General features: G+C 36.4%; 2 protein-coding genes across 2 annotated transcripts; both read left to right on the top strand.

Moving 5' to 3' along the window:
• Positions 1–241: 241 nt before the first annotated feature.
• On the top strand, positions 242–14,685 carry RAD50 (DNA repair-recombination protein (RAD50)). Its single transcript, XM_088124170.1, has 28 exons — positions 242–677; positions 820–906; positions 1,381–1,548; positions 1,820–1,995; positions 2,182–2,296; positions 3,702–3,930; positions 4,396–4,574; positions 4,724–4,894; positions 5,044–5,148; positions 5,218–5,325; positions 5,429–5,640; positions 5,881–5,973; positions 7,196–7,323; positions 7,659–7,773; positions 7,884–8,013; positions 8,238–8,447; positions 8,566–8,774; positions 8,944–9,145; positions 10,364–10,533; positions 10,611–10,935; positions 11,573–11,698; positions 11,780–11,832; positions 12,404–12,554; positions 12,629–12,691; positions 12,771–12,904; positions 13,067–13,195; positions 13,300–13,415; positions 14,252–14,685. The coding sequence occupies exons 1-27, from the start codon at positions 555–557 to the stop codon at positions 13,337–13,339; spliced, it is 3,951 nt and encodes a 1,316-aa protein (XP_087980296.1). The 5' UTR covers positions 242–554; the 3' UTR covers positions 13,340–13,415; positions 14,252–14,685.
• A 1,349-nt stretch (positions 14,686–16,034) lies between these two features.
• On the top strand, positions 16,035–18,319 carry LOC111016127 (adenosylhomocysteinase). Its single transcript, XM_022291423.2, has 2 exons — positions 16,035–16,832; positions 17,270–18,319. The coding sequence occupies exons 1-2, from the start codon at positions 16,122–16,124 to the stop codon at positions 18,014–18,016; spliced, it is 1,458 nt and encodes a 485-aa protein (XP_022147115.1). The 5' UTR covers positions 16,035–16,121; the 3' UTR covers positions 18,017–18,319.
• Positions 18,320–18,359: the final 40 nt, after the last annotated feature.

Raw genomic sequence — 18,359 nt, 5'->3', positions numbered from 1 at the left:
TCTCTCTCTCTGAATACCGCTTAACTAACGACTTCGACTTTTCCGTTCGATTTTTCGTCTTCTATCGCTCGCATATCATTTGATTGATTCGTTAAATTGAATTGCGGGCCTAAATTTGTTGTTATTCGGGCAGGTCCAAAAGTTTACGAATTGGAAGCCCAGGCCCATGAACTAACAGGTGTCGATGGTCAAAGAGTCAAAGCCAGACTCGCGCGCCATATATATATAATATAATTCCTTACCGCGACTGTCCGTCGTTGAAAACTCCGGCGATTTCTTTCTCCGATGGCGTCGGAATTACGGAGCTGAGTCATGGCGACGAGGCGACGAAGTGATACTCTGCAAGCTTCTTCCGAAGTACTTTCTTCAGTGGCAGCATTCTGAAAACCGAACCGATTCCCCACCGTGTGGAGTCTCAGAGTGGGAGAGTGAAACTCCATTCCCGCCATGGTTGCGATTGCTTACCGGCGAAGCTTTCCCGTGTGATTCTCACCTGTGGATTTTCTTGCTCTGTTGTTTTGAAAAGAATAATCGAATAGCAGAGAGAAGGAAAGATGAGTACAGTAGACAAGATGCTGATTAAAGGTATTCGGAGTTTCGACCCCGAAAACAGGAACGTCATCACCTTCTTCAAGCCATTAACTCTGATCGTTGGCCCTAATGGTGCTGGGAAAACTGTAATTTCCTCTCAAACTCCATTTTGAGCTTCTAGTAATTGGTGTTTGTGGTTTTTGCTTTATGATTACTTTCCTCATATAGTGATGAAACATTAACTTTGTTGTAATGGCGGTGCCTTGATTTTTTATTTTTTATTTCCAGACCATAATTGAATGCTTGAAGCTCTCTTGCACTGGCGAGTTGCCTCCCAACGCCAGGTCTGGCCACAGTTTCATTCACGATCCTAAGGTGCGTCGATTTTTGATCCTTAAGACTACTTTTCACTATTCTGCCTTGCACTTTTGATTCGCGAACTTTTTGGTATTCGCTGAGGCGTGCGCCCTAGCGGGGATTTTTGGTAAGCATGCTCAGGTGTACTTTTCAGAACACTCATTTTAGTAGTTCTAAATTATTAATCGCAAACAAAGCAAGATCTCAATCAACCTCATCTTCGAGTGTATAGAATTGGGGATGGATTTAAAGCATCAAGTATCTTTGTTTACTCATTTTGAGTGCCTTCTAGGGAAGCCAGCTAAAGAAATATTGGTTTCATAATTTCCCCTCAACATAGCAATGCAATAAGGTTCAAAAACCTAGTTTATCCATATGCGGGCTTGCCAATATTATCAGTTCATGTAGCTTCTCAATTTGCTGGAGGATTTGGGTTTTACTTCCTTCAAAAACTTACTAGTTTGTCTCTCTGCATGTTGGACCCTTGTGCAGGTTGCAGGAGAGACAGAGACAAAGGGGCAAATAAAACTTCGGTTTAAGACAGCGGCGGGCAAGGATGTGGTTTGTATAAGGTCCTTCCAGCTTACTCAAAAGGCTTCAAAAATGGAGTACAAAGCAATTGAGAGCGTGCTTCAGACTATAAATCCACATACCGGAGAGGTGTTGCAAATTCTTTATTCATGAACATAAACATGAACTTCATTTTATTTTTACTTTTTTACTTATCACTCGCACGGTTAGTCATTTTTTATTTATTACTCACACGGTTTGTCATTATACCGGAGAGGTGGTTGTTTGTTCTGTTGATCATGCATACTCGTTGAAGGATTAGTGGCTATGATATGTTGTGATTTAACCTGTGTGCTTTTGGTTAAAATATTTGACATTCTTAATTTCAGTTATCATTATTTTTATTGTTGTAAAATTGCAGAAAGTTTGTCTCAGCTATAGGTGTGCAGATATGGATAGGGAAATTCCAGCTTTAATGGGTGTGTCAAAGGCTATCCTGGAAAATGTGATATTTGTTCACCAAGATGAAGCTAACTGGCCATTGCAAGATCCTTCAACATTAAAGAAGAAATTTGATGATATATTTTCTGCTACAAGGTACTGTCTCTATGATTTGTCTATGTATTGGAAAAGCCTTTTTTTTTGTTCTTTAATGTTTTTTCCCATATTCCTGTTCTCTGGTCTTTGATTCCCACCATTTCCTCCATTCTTGAGTTGAATGGTGTTTGACTGATTGATGACACAAGTTCATATGTTAATTTTTGAGCATGTACTAATGACCAGATATACGAAGGCATTGGAGGTCATAAAGAAGCTTCACAAGGATCAGGCTCATGAAATAAAGACTTACAAACTGAAGTTGGAGAATCTTCAAACTTTAAAAGATGCAGCATATAAGGTTCTTGTTTTTTTTTTTTTTTTGATTGGATATAAGGTTATTGTTTATGTTTTCCATTCATGTGCTGATAACTGATGACATGTACCATATCATCTTGGCTAGCATTTTCCTTTTTGGTGGAGGTAGGTCTAACCTGGGATCCTCCACATCATGAAGTAGATGGGAGTTCCACGTTAATAGTTCCATGAGCGACTCAAGTGGTTGGAACTTTGGGCAACTGGTTTTTCATGTAGGCAATCAGGAATTGAGTCATATTCTTAGTTTGTTGTAATTATTTAGTTTTCTAACTTAGTCTTAGATAAATTATGCTTTGATATTTTACCTGTTTTGAAAGAGAATTAAGGTGAATCAACGGCAAACCTCTAGGGGCACTTGAATTCACAATTTTTTACCTGACTATACAGATGAAAGTTTCTTTTCCTGCTCTATCTGTCTCTCTTCCAGTAACCCTGGCTATCTGAACTAACTTTTGTGCACCTAGACCAATCCTAAAAATGTTTCAACTTTTCAATTTTTCAACATGTGTCCACTTATTAGCACCCTGCTGCCTGAGATCAAAATTGGAATCTCAATTGTATTTTAGTTTGTATTTTGTTCCATCGACACTAGGTTGACCACATGTGAATGTTTGGTAGGTGGAAAGTGTCGATGTTTGGTAATCAATTGTTTAACTGGTTTTCTGTCCTGAGATTTGCACATGGATGTTAAGTCATCCATGTCGTTGAGCCACTTGTATTATTTATCTTCAGTTATCTTTTTGTTTGAGATAGGATGGCAGGTATGGTATCAACCTTCAAATGGCTACTCTGCTTATTTTGTTTGAATACTTTTTTTGATAGTGTTATTTTGCACTGTAGGAGTAGGGGGAGAGGGTCAATATGTGGGAGAATATTAATGAAATTTGTTCGGGTTAACACTCATTTGAAGATGAAAAGAAAAAAGATACGAGTGTTTGAACTCTGAGAAAGAAATGACAGATTGGTTTGGGGGGGGGGGGGGGGGGGGGGGGGTAGTTTAGGTATGGACCATATGGTGAGTATTGTAGTCTAGTTCTTAGGTGGGTTGGGTGGTGAAATATGAATTTTAGCTCATTTGTTGATTCTGTTGCCTATGGTGAGATTGTTATGTTGAGGAAAACATGTGGTCGGTCTAAATGTTGTAACTGAATTTAACTACACTATTCAACTTCTGTTTTGCATTCTTACTTGGGGTCCTCTTCTCTCTGTTGGCACTGAATAATGTAACTACTAATTAGCTGCATCCTTGTTTTGTTCTTTTGTGGTTCTGTGATCTGTCCTTGAAGTTTTTATTTGACATTTTAATTGTGAAAGAGAAAGATGTTAGATTTATACTGTACTTGTGTGCGAAGGAGTTGTCTTGCTGACATTTGCTCTCATTATTGCAGCTTAGGGAAAGCATTTCTCAAGATGAAGAAAAAACAGAATCTGTAAAAAGTCAAATGCAGGAACTGGAGAAGAATATCCAAGATATTGATGCTAAAATTCATCATGCTGAAACAATCCTGAAGGATGTCCGAAAACTACAGGACCAAATATCTACTAAGACTGCTGAAAGAAGCACTTTATTTAAGGAGCAGCAGAAGCAATATGCTGCCCTTGCCGAGGAGAATGAAGGTTAGTTCTCGTTGGAGCAGAATAAATAGATTCCAGTTCCTTTATGAATATTAGAAACTTGGTAAAGAACTTTTATCTGGGAGGACTAGCATCCTTATATGGAAAAAAAACCATGTAGTGCATCTATATATTCAATGATTAATGATGTTTAAGATTAGTTGATGTTTGTTTAATTTTTCAGGTTTGGTATTTAAACCATTTAAGTTATCTTTTTTATCTTAATTTTATGTGAAATCCCTTTCATTTTATTTTCCTATTTGGGAAAAGGGTAAAAGGGAAGCCAAGTCCCATGAGAAATTTTAGCAGGTAACTACCTTCTGACTTTTTGTTGTTTGTATTCTACTAATTTGCTTTTCCTTTGCCCCACGTTATCATAATTATTTTATGTCTTCTCAGTACGATCTTCAGTGTGATGTTTCCTTTTTCTGCGGGTTTTCTTCTCATTGACTTCTTTCCATTTGGTAGACACCGATGAAGAATTGAAGGAATGGAAAACCAAGTTTGAAGAAAGGATTGCTATTTTGGAGTCTAAAGTAAGCAAGTTAGAGAGGGAGATGAACGACATGGAGACTAAAAGTTCCTTTCTTAAACAGACAATTAATGAATATATATGGGAGATAAGCAAGCTTCAAACAGAAGCTGAGGTTAGAGATCTTGATACAAAATTTTAACAATTTTCTCCCTGCTTTTTACCATAAAAAAGAATGGGTATGCATTGCACATTCAAATATAGAAGGTGATGGCACACTACTCGTGGAACCTATTTCTGGAATTTTTTAACTTTCGACTTCAGGTGCACATGTCATTGAAGATCGAACGTGATTCTACTATTGAAGAACTTTTTGCAAGACATAATCTAGGTTCTGTGCCAAATACTCCTTTCAGTGACGAAGTTGCATTCAACCTAACAAATAGAATAAAATCAAGATTAGTGGACCTTGACAAGGATATGCAAGATAAAAGGGTAAGTTCTTAGCTTATTTTTTAATTAACTTTCTATTATCTTAGTTGGGTAATGATTTAATCCTCGTGATACACACGGAGTATTTTATAGAAAGCAGTTTGTATCTGTTTTTTTTTTTTAAACCAATATAAAGGAAGTTGAAATTGCAGCTTTCAAATGATGTTGAGCTTAATACTGCCTGGGATTGCTACATGGATGCAAATGATCGATGGAAAAATGTTGAGGCTCAAAAACATGCTAAAGCAGAGATTAAGGTATGTCTGAAACAATTGGATAACTTTTAAGTTTTAACCTTATGTCGTATATTAATTGAACTTATGCAGAGAGGAATTATGAAACGAATTGAAGAAAAGGAGAGCGAGCGAGATTCATTTGAACTTCAAATTTCTCATGTCGATCTTTCTCACATTGATGAAAGAGAAAAAAACATGGTGGGTTGTAGTTGTCCTACTTCAGGTTTTTTAATTGCATAGTTTTTCTGGGAGGGAGGGACTGGAGATGATCTATATGGACACCATCTCTTGATTATTGCAGCAAATTGAGGTTGAGAGAAAGACAAACCAGCTTGCTGAAAGAGAATTTGAATCAACAATACGTCAAAAGCAGAGTGACCTATATGGCATAGAGCAGAAAATTAAGGCTGTTAACAGAGAGAAGGACATAATGGCTGGTGACTCTGAGGACAGAGTAAAACTTGCTCTCAAGAAAGCAGAGTTAGATAATCATAAAAAGAAGCATAGAAAAATGTAAGTGAATTATCTCTTTCTGGTAAAGATCTGAGGATGCTTCAAACCTTTGGACTAACTTTGTGGGATATTATGCATCTCATATATTTCCTCACTGTCAAAGTGTCGTAGGCCAGTGGTATCCCTATTAACGGACCTGGTTAACATTGAGTGTTTGGGAATTTATACGCAAAGATGTTTTGTCAGCTTGCATTGCAGATATTTATGTTTTTACTTTCCTCTCCATACTTGTTTCTTCAGAATAGATGAGTACAAGGACAAAATTAGAGGAGTACTGAAGGGAAGATTTCCTCCAGAGAAGGATTTGAAAAAAGAAATCACTCAAGCACTCAGGTTCTTCTAGCCTCAGTACCTTTTTGCTATCTATTGAAGTATAATTCTAAAGTTGAATGCTTGCTTAATATTATGATTGGGACCAATGCTATCACATATATGAAAGTAGATGATTATTTTGTTTATTTTCTTTACTTGCTAAAATAAGGAACAGTGGAATAAATAAACCGCATTCATAATTAGGGATCATATGAGAGGCATGAAATGTGTTCAACTTCATTTCTATCGCACAACAGGCTATGTCATCGTATTTGCTTGGAATACATTTCAAGAGGATGGTTTTTTGTACATTGTTTACTGCTCGAGGATGGGGTAGTTATGCTTTAATGTGTCTACTGTTTTGTTATATTATACTTGGAATTTTGTTCTTTAATTTTTCATAGTTAGATATGTTATATTTTTTTCAATTCTCTGTTGCAAGGACATAATATCCCCATGGTAGGAATAGTTAGTTTCTGCCTAAAAGCAATGGCAGAATGAACTGTTGGAGTTCTCAAGAATGTAATATTTGTAATTGTTGATTACCCATCAATTTTTAGTTCTTCTCTTTTGCTTTTGGAATTGGCATGTTTCACAAATTAAGTCTTTGGAGAATATTAGTCTACCCGTTCTGGCTAACTATAGTTTTGAGGGGATTATGTTAGCATAAAAATAGATTGGTCTTCTTGAGATGATTGAATAGAATGGGCTTTATATTCTTTGCAATAGCCATGGCTTTACCTTCCTGTTCAAAGAGCAAGTTTAGATTTTCCTTTCTTGACCCCGAGCACTACACCTTGCTTCTCCTAAAAAGGCCTACCTATCTGGTATGCTTATTGCCATGGCAAATATTGCCTATTTAGCTTATTTAGACAGTAACACAAATAAAATGTGATACATGCTAACAGATGGTATATGCGTTTCAAAATTTTCCAAATAATAGTAATATCATTGTTCTAATATATATTTATAATATTTTTCCTTCAATTTTTTTTCAATAAGAAGCATTTTATCAAAATACCATGGGTATGTTCCATTATACGAAAAATACAAGTTATCTACAATAAAAAAGAATAAAAATATTAGAACATAATTTGTGTGAAGAGTTGGCTAACAGCAAGTAATAGTCAGAATACTGTAGGAGGTAGGAGCATACTCTTTATAGAAAATACAGTGTGGCTGATGAATCTGATTGATGTGCTGAGATAAGCTACCTTGTATTCCTCAAATTCTCTTGTCTCAGGGCTGTTGGAATGGAGCATGATGACCTAAATTCTAAATCTCGTGAAGCTGAGAAGGATGTGAATATGTTGCAGATGAAAATACAGGAAGTGAACAATAACATTTCTAGATATCAAAAGGAAATGGAATGTGAGTTATCCTTTGTGGCAGTATTTAAGGAATGCAACCATTCTTAATTATTTTCTCTTCACTTATATTATTAGATGTATATTGTTCATTATTGTTACGAGAATGGTTTTTCTACATTCATATGTTTCTGGTACATGAATATTTAAGCAACATGGCTTTGCCTTCTCGGTAAAGTAACCTGATATAAGAAAATCCAAGCGGCTAACATTTGAAGATAAAGGTTGACTCATGAGATGGCTGTGAAAAATTGACTGGATTCCACCATTTTCCTCTATATACGATTGTTTGATTGTAAATGTTTTTTTTTTCATCATCTGTTTTTTGGCTTGATGCAGCAAGAAAGAGATTTATTGAATCCAAACTCCAGTCCTTGGATCCACACTCTTTTAGTGTTGATTTGTATCTCAGGGCCTTGGAAGTGGCTAAGGAGAAAAAAGACGTGCAAAAAAGGTTACAGTTGTGGCCTTTAATTTCATGAAGCTGCCATTTTGAGATTTCAATTTTTGATCTATTTTCTTTCTTTCTGGTGACTAATAAGGTTTTTGGTGCATTACCTGCAGCAAGTACAATATTGCAGATGGTATGCGTCAAATGTTTGATCCATTCGAAAGGGTTGCCCGTGCTCATCATGTTTGCCCTTGTTGTGAGCGCCCCTTCACAGCAGAAGAAGAAGATGAATTTGTTAAAAAGGTTGATATACTGTATGTTTCAACTTTTAAGCCCTGGATTCCATCTTGCACTTGAATCGCCCCTTCTCCTGCTAATTTTTTCCTTATGATTTCTCCTGTTTTTCTTATGATTTCTTCTGCTATTTTTTAAGTAGTTCTTGTTCTTCTTTCTTCCAATTGAATGATGCTATAATTTCCCAATCTCCGGTCTTAGGGTTTTTTTTCTTTTGGTCTTTCTAATTTCAGCAAAGAGTGAAGGCTGCAAGTTCTGCTGAGCATATGAAAGTGCTTGCAGTTGAGTCTTCAAGTGCTGACTCTCATTTTCAGCAACTGGACAAGCTCCGCATGGTTTTTGAAGAACACATCAAACTAAGCAATGAAACAATTCCTAATGCAGAGAAAGTACTTCATCAGCTTAATGAAGAGTTGGATGAAAAGTCACAGGCCTTTGATGATGTAATTGCCATATCACCTTTTACGTGCTGCCTCATTCTTTTTTTTTTTTTTTTTGTCGTTCTTCTCCTTTTTCTTATTTACTATATTTACGTAGCATGATGTCTCTCTTTACCTGTAGGTGGTGGGTGTCTTAGCTCATGTAAAGGCTGACCGGGACGCAGTTGAGAACTTGGTGCAACCTATTGACACTGCTGACAGGCTTTTTCAAGAAATTCAAACTTTGCAAAAGCAAGTTGATGATTTGGTCTACAAGCTTGATTTTCGAGGGAAAGGTGTGAAAACAATGGAAGAAATTCAGTCTGAGCTGAATGCATTGCAAAACACCAAGTAACTAACTCACTTTCATGTTTCCATTTGCCTTTCTTCCACTTTCGCTGTTGTTGTTTGCAATTCCTTTTAAGTCAACTACTTATTTTTCTATACTCTCTATTATAGCTGATCTTTTTCTTATTTTTCAAATTTATTGAATAACTTTTTTCTATTTTCTGGGAAACAGAGATGGTTTACACAATGAACTAGAGAAGCTAAGGGATGAACAAAGATATATGGAAAATGATTTGTCAAACATTCAGATAAGATGGCACACTCTAAGAGAGGAAAAAGTGAAAGCAGCTAATACTTTGCGTGATGTGAAGAAGGCAGAAGAAGAGTTGGACCGTCTGACTGAGGAAAAAAGTCAAGTTGATCTTGATGAGAAGGTAGTTTTTTTCTCTCGGTAGGGAAACAAAGAAAATATGAATTAAAAAGACAAATTTCAAAGATGCAAGAGGTTAAGGAGTTGTCTTATAAAAATATATTGCAAATATGAGGTAAAAGAACCAAAATATAAAAAGTTCACATTCTTATACCAACAGCGAGTGGGAAATAAACTCTAACCCGTACAGCATTAACAATCTCACAGTTCTTTCTAAAAGTTATTGTTTTCCTCCAAAATAAATGACTTGATTTTAAGAAAGGAAGTGATGATAGATTCACGTGATCTTCAATAAAGAATACTACATCATGGAAACGGAGTATAAAACAACCTTGTCATTTACAACAAGTCTCAAGCACTGAATCATTCCAAAACTGAGATACAAAGGGATAACAAACATCTTAAGGGATCAGTTTAGACTAAACATTTAAGGCTAAAACTAAGTGACGAAGAATCAGACACAATGAAATGAATAGAGTGGTCTGTAAAGAACTACATGAAAACTTGAACTACTTGAGTTTTATATCATGAACAAAATATGTAACCGAATTCAGCAAGCTTGGAATGTTTAAATTTTGATAATTGGTGTGACCGTTTTATGAAATTCACGTAGTCTTAGGGGCATCTTTTGATAATAGATAAGGGAATATGTTATTGCAAGGTTTATGGGCTTGTCTGCCAATCTCTTGCACGTATTTAGAAATGGTGAACAATGGAACTGATAATTTATATGGTTGGAGAATTGAGGTCATAGCTATTGAAGTCTATTAAAATGTTTATCAAAGTGATTGGAAGCTAGATGTTTAGAATTAACCGCCAAATCTAGAAAAGAAGCCGAGTACGGCATCTTGGTGGATCAGTTGCTTAGATTTAAAATATTCGTTCTCTTTTTCTCATCATTGCGGAACTTCTTTGTCCGACTTCTCATTTTATATTACAAAATAAAATATAAAAGTAGACAAGAAAATGCAAAGGTGACTTAGTTTCTACGTAACAGTTTACATGCCTTTGACCAATGGTAGGACTTAATTATGTTATAGAATAGAGAGGCACTTGAAATTGCTGTGCCAATAAAATGTCATGGAGAATGATTGAATGCTAAAAGTTTCTGAATGAAGATAATAATTTTTTGCTTTGTCCTATTTATTTTCTGATCTGGTCTGATCTTTAGCTTCCCTTGTTTCTAACCATTTTATAGTGATGACCTTTCCTGCACTTGCAGCATTTGGCAGAAGCAATTGTCCCTTTGTCAAAGGAGAAAGATAAATTACTTAACGACTATAATGAACTAAAAGAAAAGCTTAATCGTGAATACGAGGAACTGGGTGAGAAAAAGAGGAATTTCCAACAGGAAGTTGAGACACTTCTTAGAACAGCTTCTAAGATTAAGGAGTACGTGCATCGAGTTCTAAAGTGATCTAAATTTTCTTTCATGCCTTCAAAGCTGATGTTTGGTTTTATACTACAAGGTATCTTGATTTAAAGAAAGGTGAGAGGCTGAAAGAACTACAGGAAAAGAAAGCTCAGGCTGAATCTCAACTTCAAAGTTGCGACATTAGGAAGCAGGAAATATCAGCTGAATTAAACAAAAGTAAGGACTTGATGCGGAATCAAGATCAATTAAGAAGGAATATTGAGGACAACTTGAACTACCGGAAAACAAAGGCTGAAGTTGACGAGCTTGCCCGTGATATCGAATCATTGGAAGAGCAAATTTTAAAGATTGGAGGGGTTTCAACCATTGAGGCTGAAATTGGAAAGCTCTCACAGGAAAGAGAGAGGCTTTTGTCTGAGGTTTTTTCCTTTCTTCTGCCTACTCATATGAAATCTTTTTCTTTTCCATCTATGTTGTGCAATCAATTAATCTTTAGGTGATATGTATTTCACTGATACACATGGCTTTAATATTTGGAATCACAGGATTTTTTGCTTATTGGATAATTATATTGGAACTGATCAGTGTGGAGACTAGCTAGAATTTGCAAGGGGGTGAAAGGGCAAGGCCATGTACTTTATGAGTTGTGGGAATGGAGAATGAGACTGAACTACTTTGAGTTATAGGAAAAGCAGACATTAATTTTGCTTGGGCTAGAGATGTTAACTTTTCTTGAGCAAGTACAATCTTGGTTTGATAGAGATAGGGTGCATTTTCCCATAAATTAGAAAGTCAATACATAGGGTAGAGTTGAGTTCTACCATCATTTATGAAATTTCCAGTTAAATAATTGATATTTATTTAAGATAGTGTTAAGATATTTGAGTTTGAATTGTGAACGTCCTTATTGATTTTGGCATTTCTTAAACTATTCTCTATTGGTGGCTTGACCTTTTTTAGTATCACGATTTTTTCTCCAACTCATTAGTTATATAGAAGTACTTGACATCCATCGTTTCCTTTTTCCTGAATGGTTGTGTATAAATCTTTTAACAGCTAAACAGGTGTCATGGGACAATGTCTGTCTATCAAAGCAATATTTCAAGAAATAAAATTGATTTGAAACATGCCCAATATAAGGACATTGACAAGCGATACTTTGATCAGCTAATCCAGCTTAAGGTTTGATTTTTTTTTTTCAGCTGCAAATATGTGGTGCTTTTCTAATTTAGTTTTACTGATAACCCTAAGACTTTATGACAGACAACTGAGATGGCAAACAAGGACCTGGACAGATATTACAATGCCCTTGACAAGTGAGCTTCTAAAATTACTTCTAATTTTTATTAGTTCTTCTACCTATCAATATTGTTTTTTTTATTGGCAAGAAATTCCTCACTGTCTGTGTCATCATTACCATTCTTTTACCGATGATCAATTCCTCGTTACCATTTTTTAAGCAAGCCTGGAGTTCGATGCAGTTTTAAATTAAAGAATCTCTGTTTTTAGTGCTTATTAGAAATGTTATGAAATAATTCTATTTTCTCTCTTATTAAACTTGCTACTCAAATCATTCTTCATATTTTCTGAGCTCACCTAGACCTACCAATTTTGGTTCTCTCGCTGCTGCAGCAATGCATGGAAGTTGTATTCAGAATTTTGAGAAAGAGGAAAAGACATTCAAGCCTGTAACTTGCAATTTTTTGGTGATAGAAAATCCTCGACATGCACTGTTTATTGATGATTTCTACAAATCCATTATTCAATAAATCATTATATGTTGAGTTTTAAGTAAAGATGAATATTCAGCAGTTTGGTTCATGGATAGATTAATTAGAGTTCTGATATTTTCACCGTTTATATTTATATTTTGTGACTTTATTTCAGAGCACTCATGCGCTTTCACACGATGAAAATGGAGGAAATAAATAAAATTATAAGGGAGTTGTGGCAACAAACATATAGGGGACAGGATATAGACTATATAAGTATTCATTCAGATTCCGAGGGTGCAGGAACTCGTTCATACAGCTACAAGGTCTGCAAGATTTCTAGCAGTTGTCGGTATTCTTTTTTACCATATACTCAACATTAGTAGTGTATACTATTCAGGTTCTCATGCAGACTGGAGATGCTGAATTAGAAATGAGAGGAAGGTGCAGTGCTGGTCAAAAGGTGGGATCCAATTTTATTCTTTTGCTTATTCCTTGCCCCTTTTTGGTTGGAAGAATTAGTGCTAATAGTGAAGTTACAGGTTCTTGCTTCACTTATAATTCGATTAGCATTGGCCGAGACGTTTTGCCTCAACTGCGGAATACTCGCTCTAGATGAGCCAACCACTAACCTAGATGGTCCAAATGCTGAAAGTCTTGCTGCAGCTCTTCTGCGGTATTTATAGATTTATGCATTCATTTTAATTTATTCTGATTCAGCTTTTATTTCAAGTTCCAACCAATTTAAAGAACTCTAATTGAGCCAAAATGCAAATGGAAACTGCCTTTGCGACCAAACATATTTTAGGTACTACTCATTCCATTTGTTTTTCTGCAGAATCATGGAGGACAGGAAAGGGCAGGAGAACTTTCAGCTCATAGTAATTACACACGACGAGCGTTTCGCTCAGCTAATTGGTCAGAGGCAGCATGCGGAGAAATATTATCGAGTTATGAAAGACGACCAGTATGGCTCTTTCTATATGTGTATCTATGTGGTGTATTTTATGGTTGTCATTTGTTTATCACCTGAATCTTTTCACCACTGATTTGTCTACTTCTGCTTTACAGTCAGCATAGCATTATTGAAAGCCAGGAGATATTTGATTGAAGCCATGGAAGAATGTTAGAATTTTCAATTGAATTTGAGCAGCAGCAAGTTGAAGAATGGATCTGTATGGAAACAGGTCAGTTTACAAACCCAGAATTGAGTAATGCTTTGCTTCAAAATTAGTGGCATAATCTATTGGTTTCACAACGGAGTGATAGGAACCGGATAAATAAATACAAAAAGATAACTATCAAGTAATTCTAGGTATTTGGACCCTCCCGAGTATCCTTGTACATATATTCATATATGAATTAAATTTATCTAACTCATTAGTTTAAGCTTATGAGTTGAGTGATGGTTTATTCATTTTTTAACATAGCATCAGAGCAAGAGATTCCGTGTCCGAACTCCTCCATTTTATAATAATTTCCACTTATTGGGTGAACAAGTGAGGGGAGTGTTGAGATATCCAGTAATCTACCCAATCCATCAGCTTAAGTTTTTGGGTTAACATATCCTTGATGCTCTAATAGCATTCCCGTAAGGGAACTTTATTTAAACAAACTCTGATTCCCTGGGAGTGAGACATCCCTCCTATTAAATTCATACATACGTAAATATAATTACAACTTTCTTTAAGTTCTAAACCTAAAGTGAAAATTACAAACACGAACCTAGCTCAACTAGTCAAGGACTTGTTTTTTCGAAGGTTATAAAAAAAAAAAAGAGCGAAGATTCAAATGAACGATCTTTAAAGAGGTTATAATACTCTAATTGATTGAATTACTACTGGATAAATATGAATTATTATACCCTTTTATTTTAGCAAAAAACAGTAGTTTCTATTAAATTTCGTGATGTTTGGATATTTTAGATTATAAAGTCTTCATTTGAAAATTTCAACGATTCTAAATTGTCGTGAATCTGACGTGGATTTTTTTAGTGAATAATCAATGTTTTGGTTCTTATCAGATTGGCGAATGGTTAGGACTTCATGGTGCGGTGACATAGAAACATGACAGGCAACCAAACAAGCAACCTTAGAGTTGTTGGACAATTTGGTCCTTTCAGCTTTTTACCAACCTCACCTGATGCTGACGTGTACCGACCCCTCCAATCAACTTGCGAGTGTAAGCAACGACCGTTGTACTTGCCCGCACCAGAGCACAGCTCTAGTGCATTACAATTGTGTTATACGTCCCATATACTGGGATTTTAAATGATTTGTTTTTAGTTGTAATTATCTTTAGTGCTCCTTTAGAAAAATGGAACTTATTTTATGCGTTTTCAAGTATGCTCCAATAGCAAAATGATTTTATCTAATTATTATTTTTGTTATTTCAGGATTTTAGAATTTCTTTTTGTATGATATTATATTAATAATAATATAATATTTTAATATGAAACAGTAATGTCATGTATAAAAATGTAATCATTTAATCCAATCTAACTTAATAAATTAAAAATTCCAATGAAATTTACCAAAAAAAATTGTAAATATTTCTATTTAAATATATTTTTTTAAATCCAATCGAAAATAAATAAGTATCTTTTGTTTTATTTTACTCTTAAGTTTTATGGAGAAATGCCTGGTGAGCTTGAGGTTAGAATATCTCATGGCTCTTACAATCTAGACAATTAAAAGTGATCCAGACGGTGAAATTATAAATTTGCAATATCGATTAATTTTTATGTACAGCGAGTGTATTTCTTTATCATATAAAATAAGGTTGGTTTAAATGTTATTTTGTTCTGGGCTTTGAATTTCTGAAATTTCAGTATTAATTTTACACATTTCACTTTCTATTTTGATGTTCTAAGTTTAAATTTTATTCCCTCTCTACTTTTATTTGTTTGAATACCTAAAAATTCGGACGGAGGGGGAAAGGAAAAAGAAGATCAAGGGATGTAAAAAAATGAAAACAAAGATAAAAGGAAGAAGAAAAAGTTAATAAAAAAATTATAAAAAAATCCATGTTTCAAAAATATTCCCATCTTTTTTTAAGTTTGAATAACCTTTTTTATAATTGTTCAAAAATATCATTTAAGTAAATGTTTTTCAATATCTTGTACAATTGACATATCAATTTTATTTTAAATGTCTTATTTCTCCATTGTTAAGAGAGGTTAGTCTATCAAATTTAGCTCTGATTTTCCTTATTTTCCTTTTAAAAATGATAACTTGTGATTCTCCTTTTAAAAATTATAGCTTCTTCTGCATTTTCTTCTTTTTTTTTTTTTGTTAGACTTAATTTGAGTAAGGTTCACACTAATTGTGATGTCGTTGAAAATATTAATGGATATTTTCTCAAAATATGCTTTTGAAACCTTAAGCAATGTTAGTATTAAATTTTTTTTAAAGAAAAATAGGAGTATTTTTTAAACAGGGGAAAATTCAGATTTTTTGTAATTTTGCCTTTCAAAATGAAAAAGTGTGGGAAAAAGAAGGAAAAAAAATGAGAGGAAATTAAACTCCTAACGGAACAAACGACCAACGGAAGGCGATGAATCAGATTTTCCCGCGCCGGACGTTAAGAAGTGGACTCCCTACAACCAATCTCACGGACTCTCAGTGCTATCAGCGAATAAGAAACCAGCACGTGTCAATCTCCCAGTCCACATGGGCCCCGCATTACCTTCCGTCTACCACGCCTTCCGCTTTTACCAGATCTACAGATGACGAACACGTCATCTTTAAATCCCAGCCGTCCATCACACTCCCTGAGGAGGCTATATATACGCCCTCCCTCACTCTCATCTTCCTCGCCACATTCAAATTCGAAACAGAGAAAAAAACAGAGTTCGGAATTTGGTTTTTGTTCTACAATTTGGATCAGCAAAAATGTCGCTATTGGTGGAGAAAACCAGCAGTGGACGTGAGTACAAGGTGAAGGACATGGCGCAAGCCGATTTCGGGCGCCTTGAAATCGACCTCGCGGAGGTTGAAATGCCGGGATTAATGGCGTGCAGAACCGAATACGGGCCATCGCAGCCTTTCAAGGGAGCCAGAATCACCGGATCTCTCCACATGACCATCCAAACCGCCGTCCTCATCGAAACCCTAACCGCTCTCGGCGCCGAGGTCCGTTGGTGCTCCTGCAACATTTTCTCCACTCAGGACCACGCCGCCGCCGCCATTGCTCGGGATAGCGCCGCCGTGTTCGCCTGGAAGGGGGAGACTCTGCAGGAGTACTGGTGGTGCACGGAGCGGTCGTTGGATTGGGGACCGCAGGGCGGTCCGGATCTGATCGTCGACGATGGTGGCGATGCTACGCTGTTGATCCATGAGGGAGTTAAGGCGGAGGAGATCCATGAGAAGTCAGGGACGCTACCGGATCCTTCTTCGACTACCAATCCGGAGCTTCAGATTGTTTACACCATTATCAGAGATGGATTGAAGACTGATCCTAAGAGGTACCACAAGATGAAGGAGAGATTGGTCGGTGTCTCGGAGGAGACGACCACTGGTGTGAAGAGGTTGTACCAGATGCAGCTTAATGGAACCTTGCTCTTCCCCGCCATTAATGTCAATGACTCTGTCACTAAGAGCAAGGTATAACTCTAATCATTCTCAGCCTAATTGAATCAAATACATTGCCCTATCACTATTTTATTTTCTTGTTTTCTGTCCTTTAAATAACAGTAATCTATTGATCTAACCATCGTTGAACTTTTGTCAGAGAGAAATGTAGATAAACTGTGCTGATAACTTAATGAAAATGGTTCTTAATTCAATTCTGTTTATTCTTTATGACTATGTTGTTTGAGATTTGGCTGCTGCTATATGGAAGAGTATGGCCGGAAACGATCTTTGAAACGATATTATATTTTTTTAGAAGAAAAACAAAAATTGTGTTTTCATTAAAAATATTAGTTTTAGCACAGATTTGCTAGAAAACTTTCTGGGTTTTCCCATTTTTTCTTTGAATCTGGTTGTTTTTAAGATCTTGTGGACTGAATCTACTGATTGTTGAATATTTGATGAAACAGTTTGATAACTTGTACGGATGCCGCCACTCCCTCCCAGATGGTTTGATGAGAGCTACGGATGTCATGATTGCTGGAAAGGTTGCTGTTGTGTGTGGCTACGGAGATGTTGGAAAGGGCTGTGCTTTTGCCCTCAAGCAAGGTGGAGCTCGTGTAATCGTCACGGAGATCGACCCGATTTGCGCCCTGCAGGCTTTGATGGAAGGCTTCCAGGTCTTGACCCTCGACGATATCGTCTCCGAGGCAGACATCTTCGTCACCACCACAGGCAACAAGGACATCATCATGGTGAGCGACATGAGGAAGATGAAAAACAATGCAATTGTCTCCAACATCGGTCACTTCGACAACGAGATCGACATGCTCGGGCTCGAGACTTACCCTGGAGTGAAGCGCATTACGATCAAGCCTCAAACCGATAGGTGGGTCTTCCCGGATACAAAAACAGGCATCATTGTGCTGGCGGAGGGGCGGCTGATGAACTTGGGTTGTGCGACTGGCCACCCGAGCTTTGTGATGTCCTGCTCATTCACAAACCAAGTGATTGCACAGCTTGAGCTGTGGAATGAGAGGAACACTGGAAAGTATGAGAAGAAAGTATATGTTTTGCCAAAGCATCTTGATGAGAAAGTTGCATCTCTTCACCTTGGCAAGCTTGGAGCCAAGCTCACTAAGCTCAGCAAGGACCAGGCCGACTACATTAGCGTCCCCATTGAAGGTCCTTACAAGCCTGCTCACTACAGGTACTGAATGGACAGAAGAGCGAGATGGGATCGGGATCGGGAGGACGGTCTGAGAGGTTTGTTGTTTTTGTTTGAATTGACTATTAGAATTTGATATATAGAGTTATAGGTGGTTTCGATTTTGAATTCGGGTTTTCTTGGAGAAGTTTGGTTGGGACAAAGATTAAATTCTTTTGTCATAAAGATCAAATGGATTGAATAAGGTTGGACTGGGATGAGTTGGGATACTGTTGTATTTCCTTGCAGTTTGTTAGGCTGCATATTCATAAAAGCAAAGAAATGGTAATAGCTAAACAAACAATTCCTTTTATGCGTTGTTGGATGTTGGATGTTCATGCAAAACAATAGCA

Source organism: Momordica charantia (genome assembly GCF_013281855.1).
Source record: "Momordica charantia cultivar OHB3-1 chromosome 5 unlocalized genomic scaffold, Mcharantia_2.0 BLBB01000005.1, whole genome shotgun sequence".
Taxonomy (NCBI): Eukaryota; Viridiplantae; Streptophyta; class Magnoliopsida; order Cucurbitales; family Cucurbitaceae; genus Momordica; species Momordica charantia.
Note: the sequence above shows the minus strand (reverse complement) of the source record. Positions and strands in the feature narration are given on the sequence as shown.

Bases quoted from the DNA above. Each gene is read 5' to 3' on its own strand.
- RAD50 (XM_088124170.1), top strand. From the start codon at position 555: ATGAGTACAGTAGACAAGATGCTGATTAAAGGTATTCGGAGTTTCGAC. The intron at 1,996-2,181 runs GTACTGTCTCTA...ACTAATGACCAG, and splicing joins GATATATTTTCTGCTACAAG to ATATACGAAGGCATTGGAGG. The intron at 8,448-8,565 runs GTAATTGCCATA...CTTTACCTGTAG, and splicing joins AGTCACAGGCCTTTGATGAT to GTGGTGGGTGTCTTAGCTCA.
- LOC111016127 (XM_022291423.2), top strand. From the start codon at position 16,122: ATGTCGCTATTGGTGGAGAAAACCAGCAGTGGACGTGAGTACAAGGTG. The intron at 16,833-17,269 runs GTATAACTCTAA...TTGATGAAACAG, and splicing joins ACTCTGTCACTAAGAGCAAG to TTTGATAACTTGTACGGATG.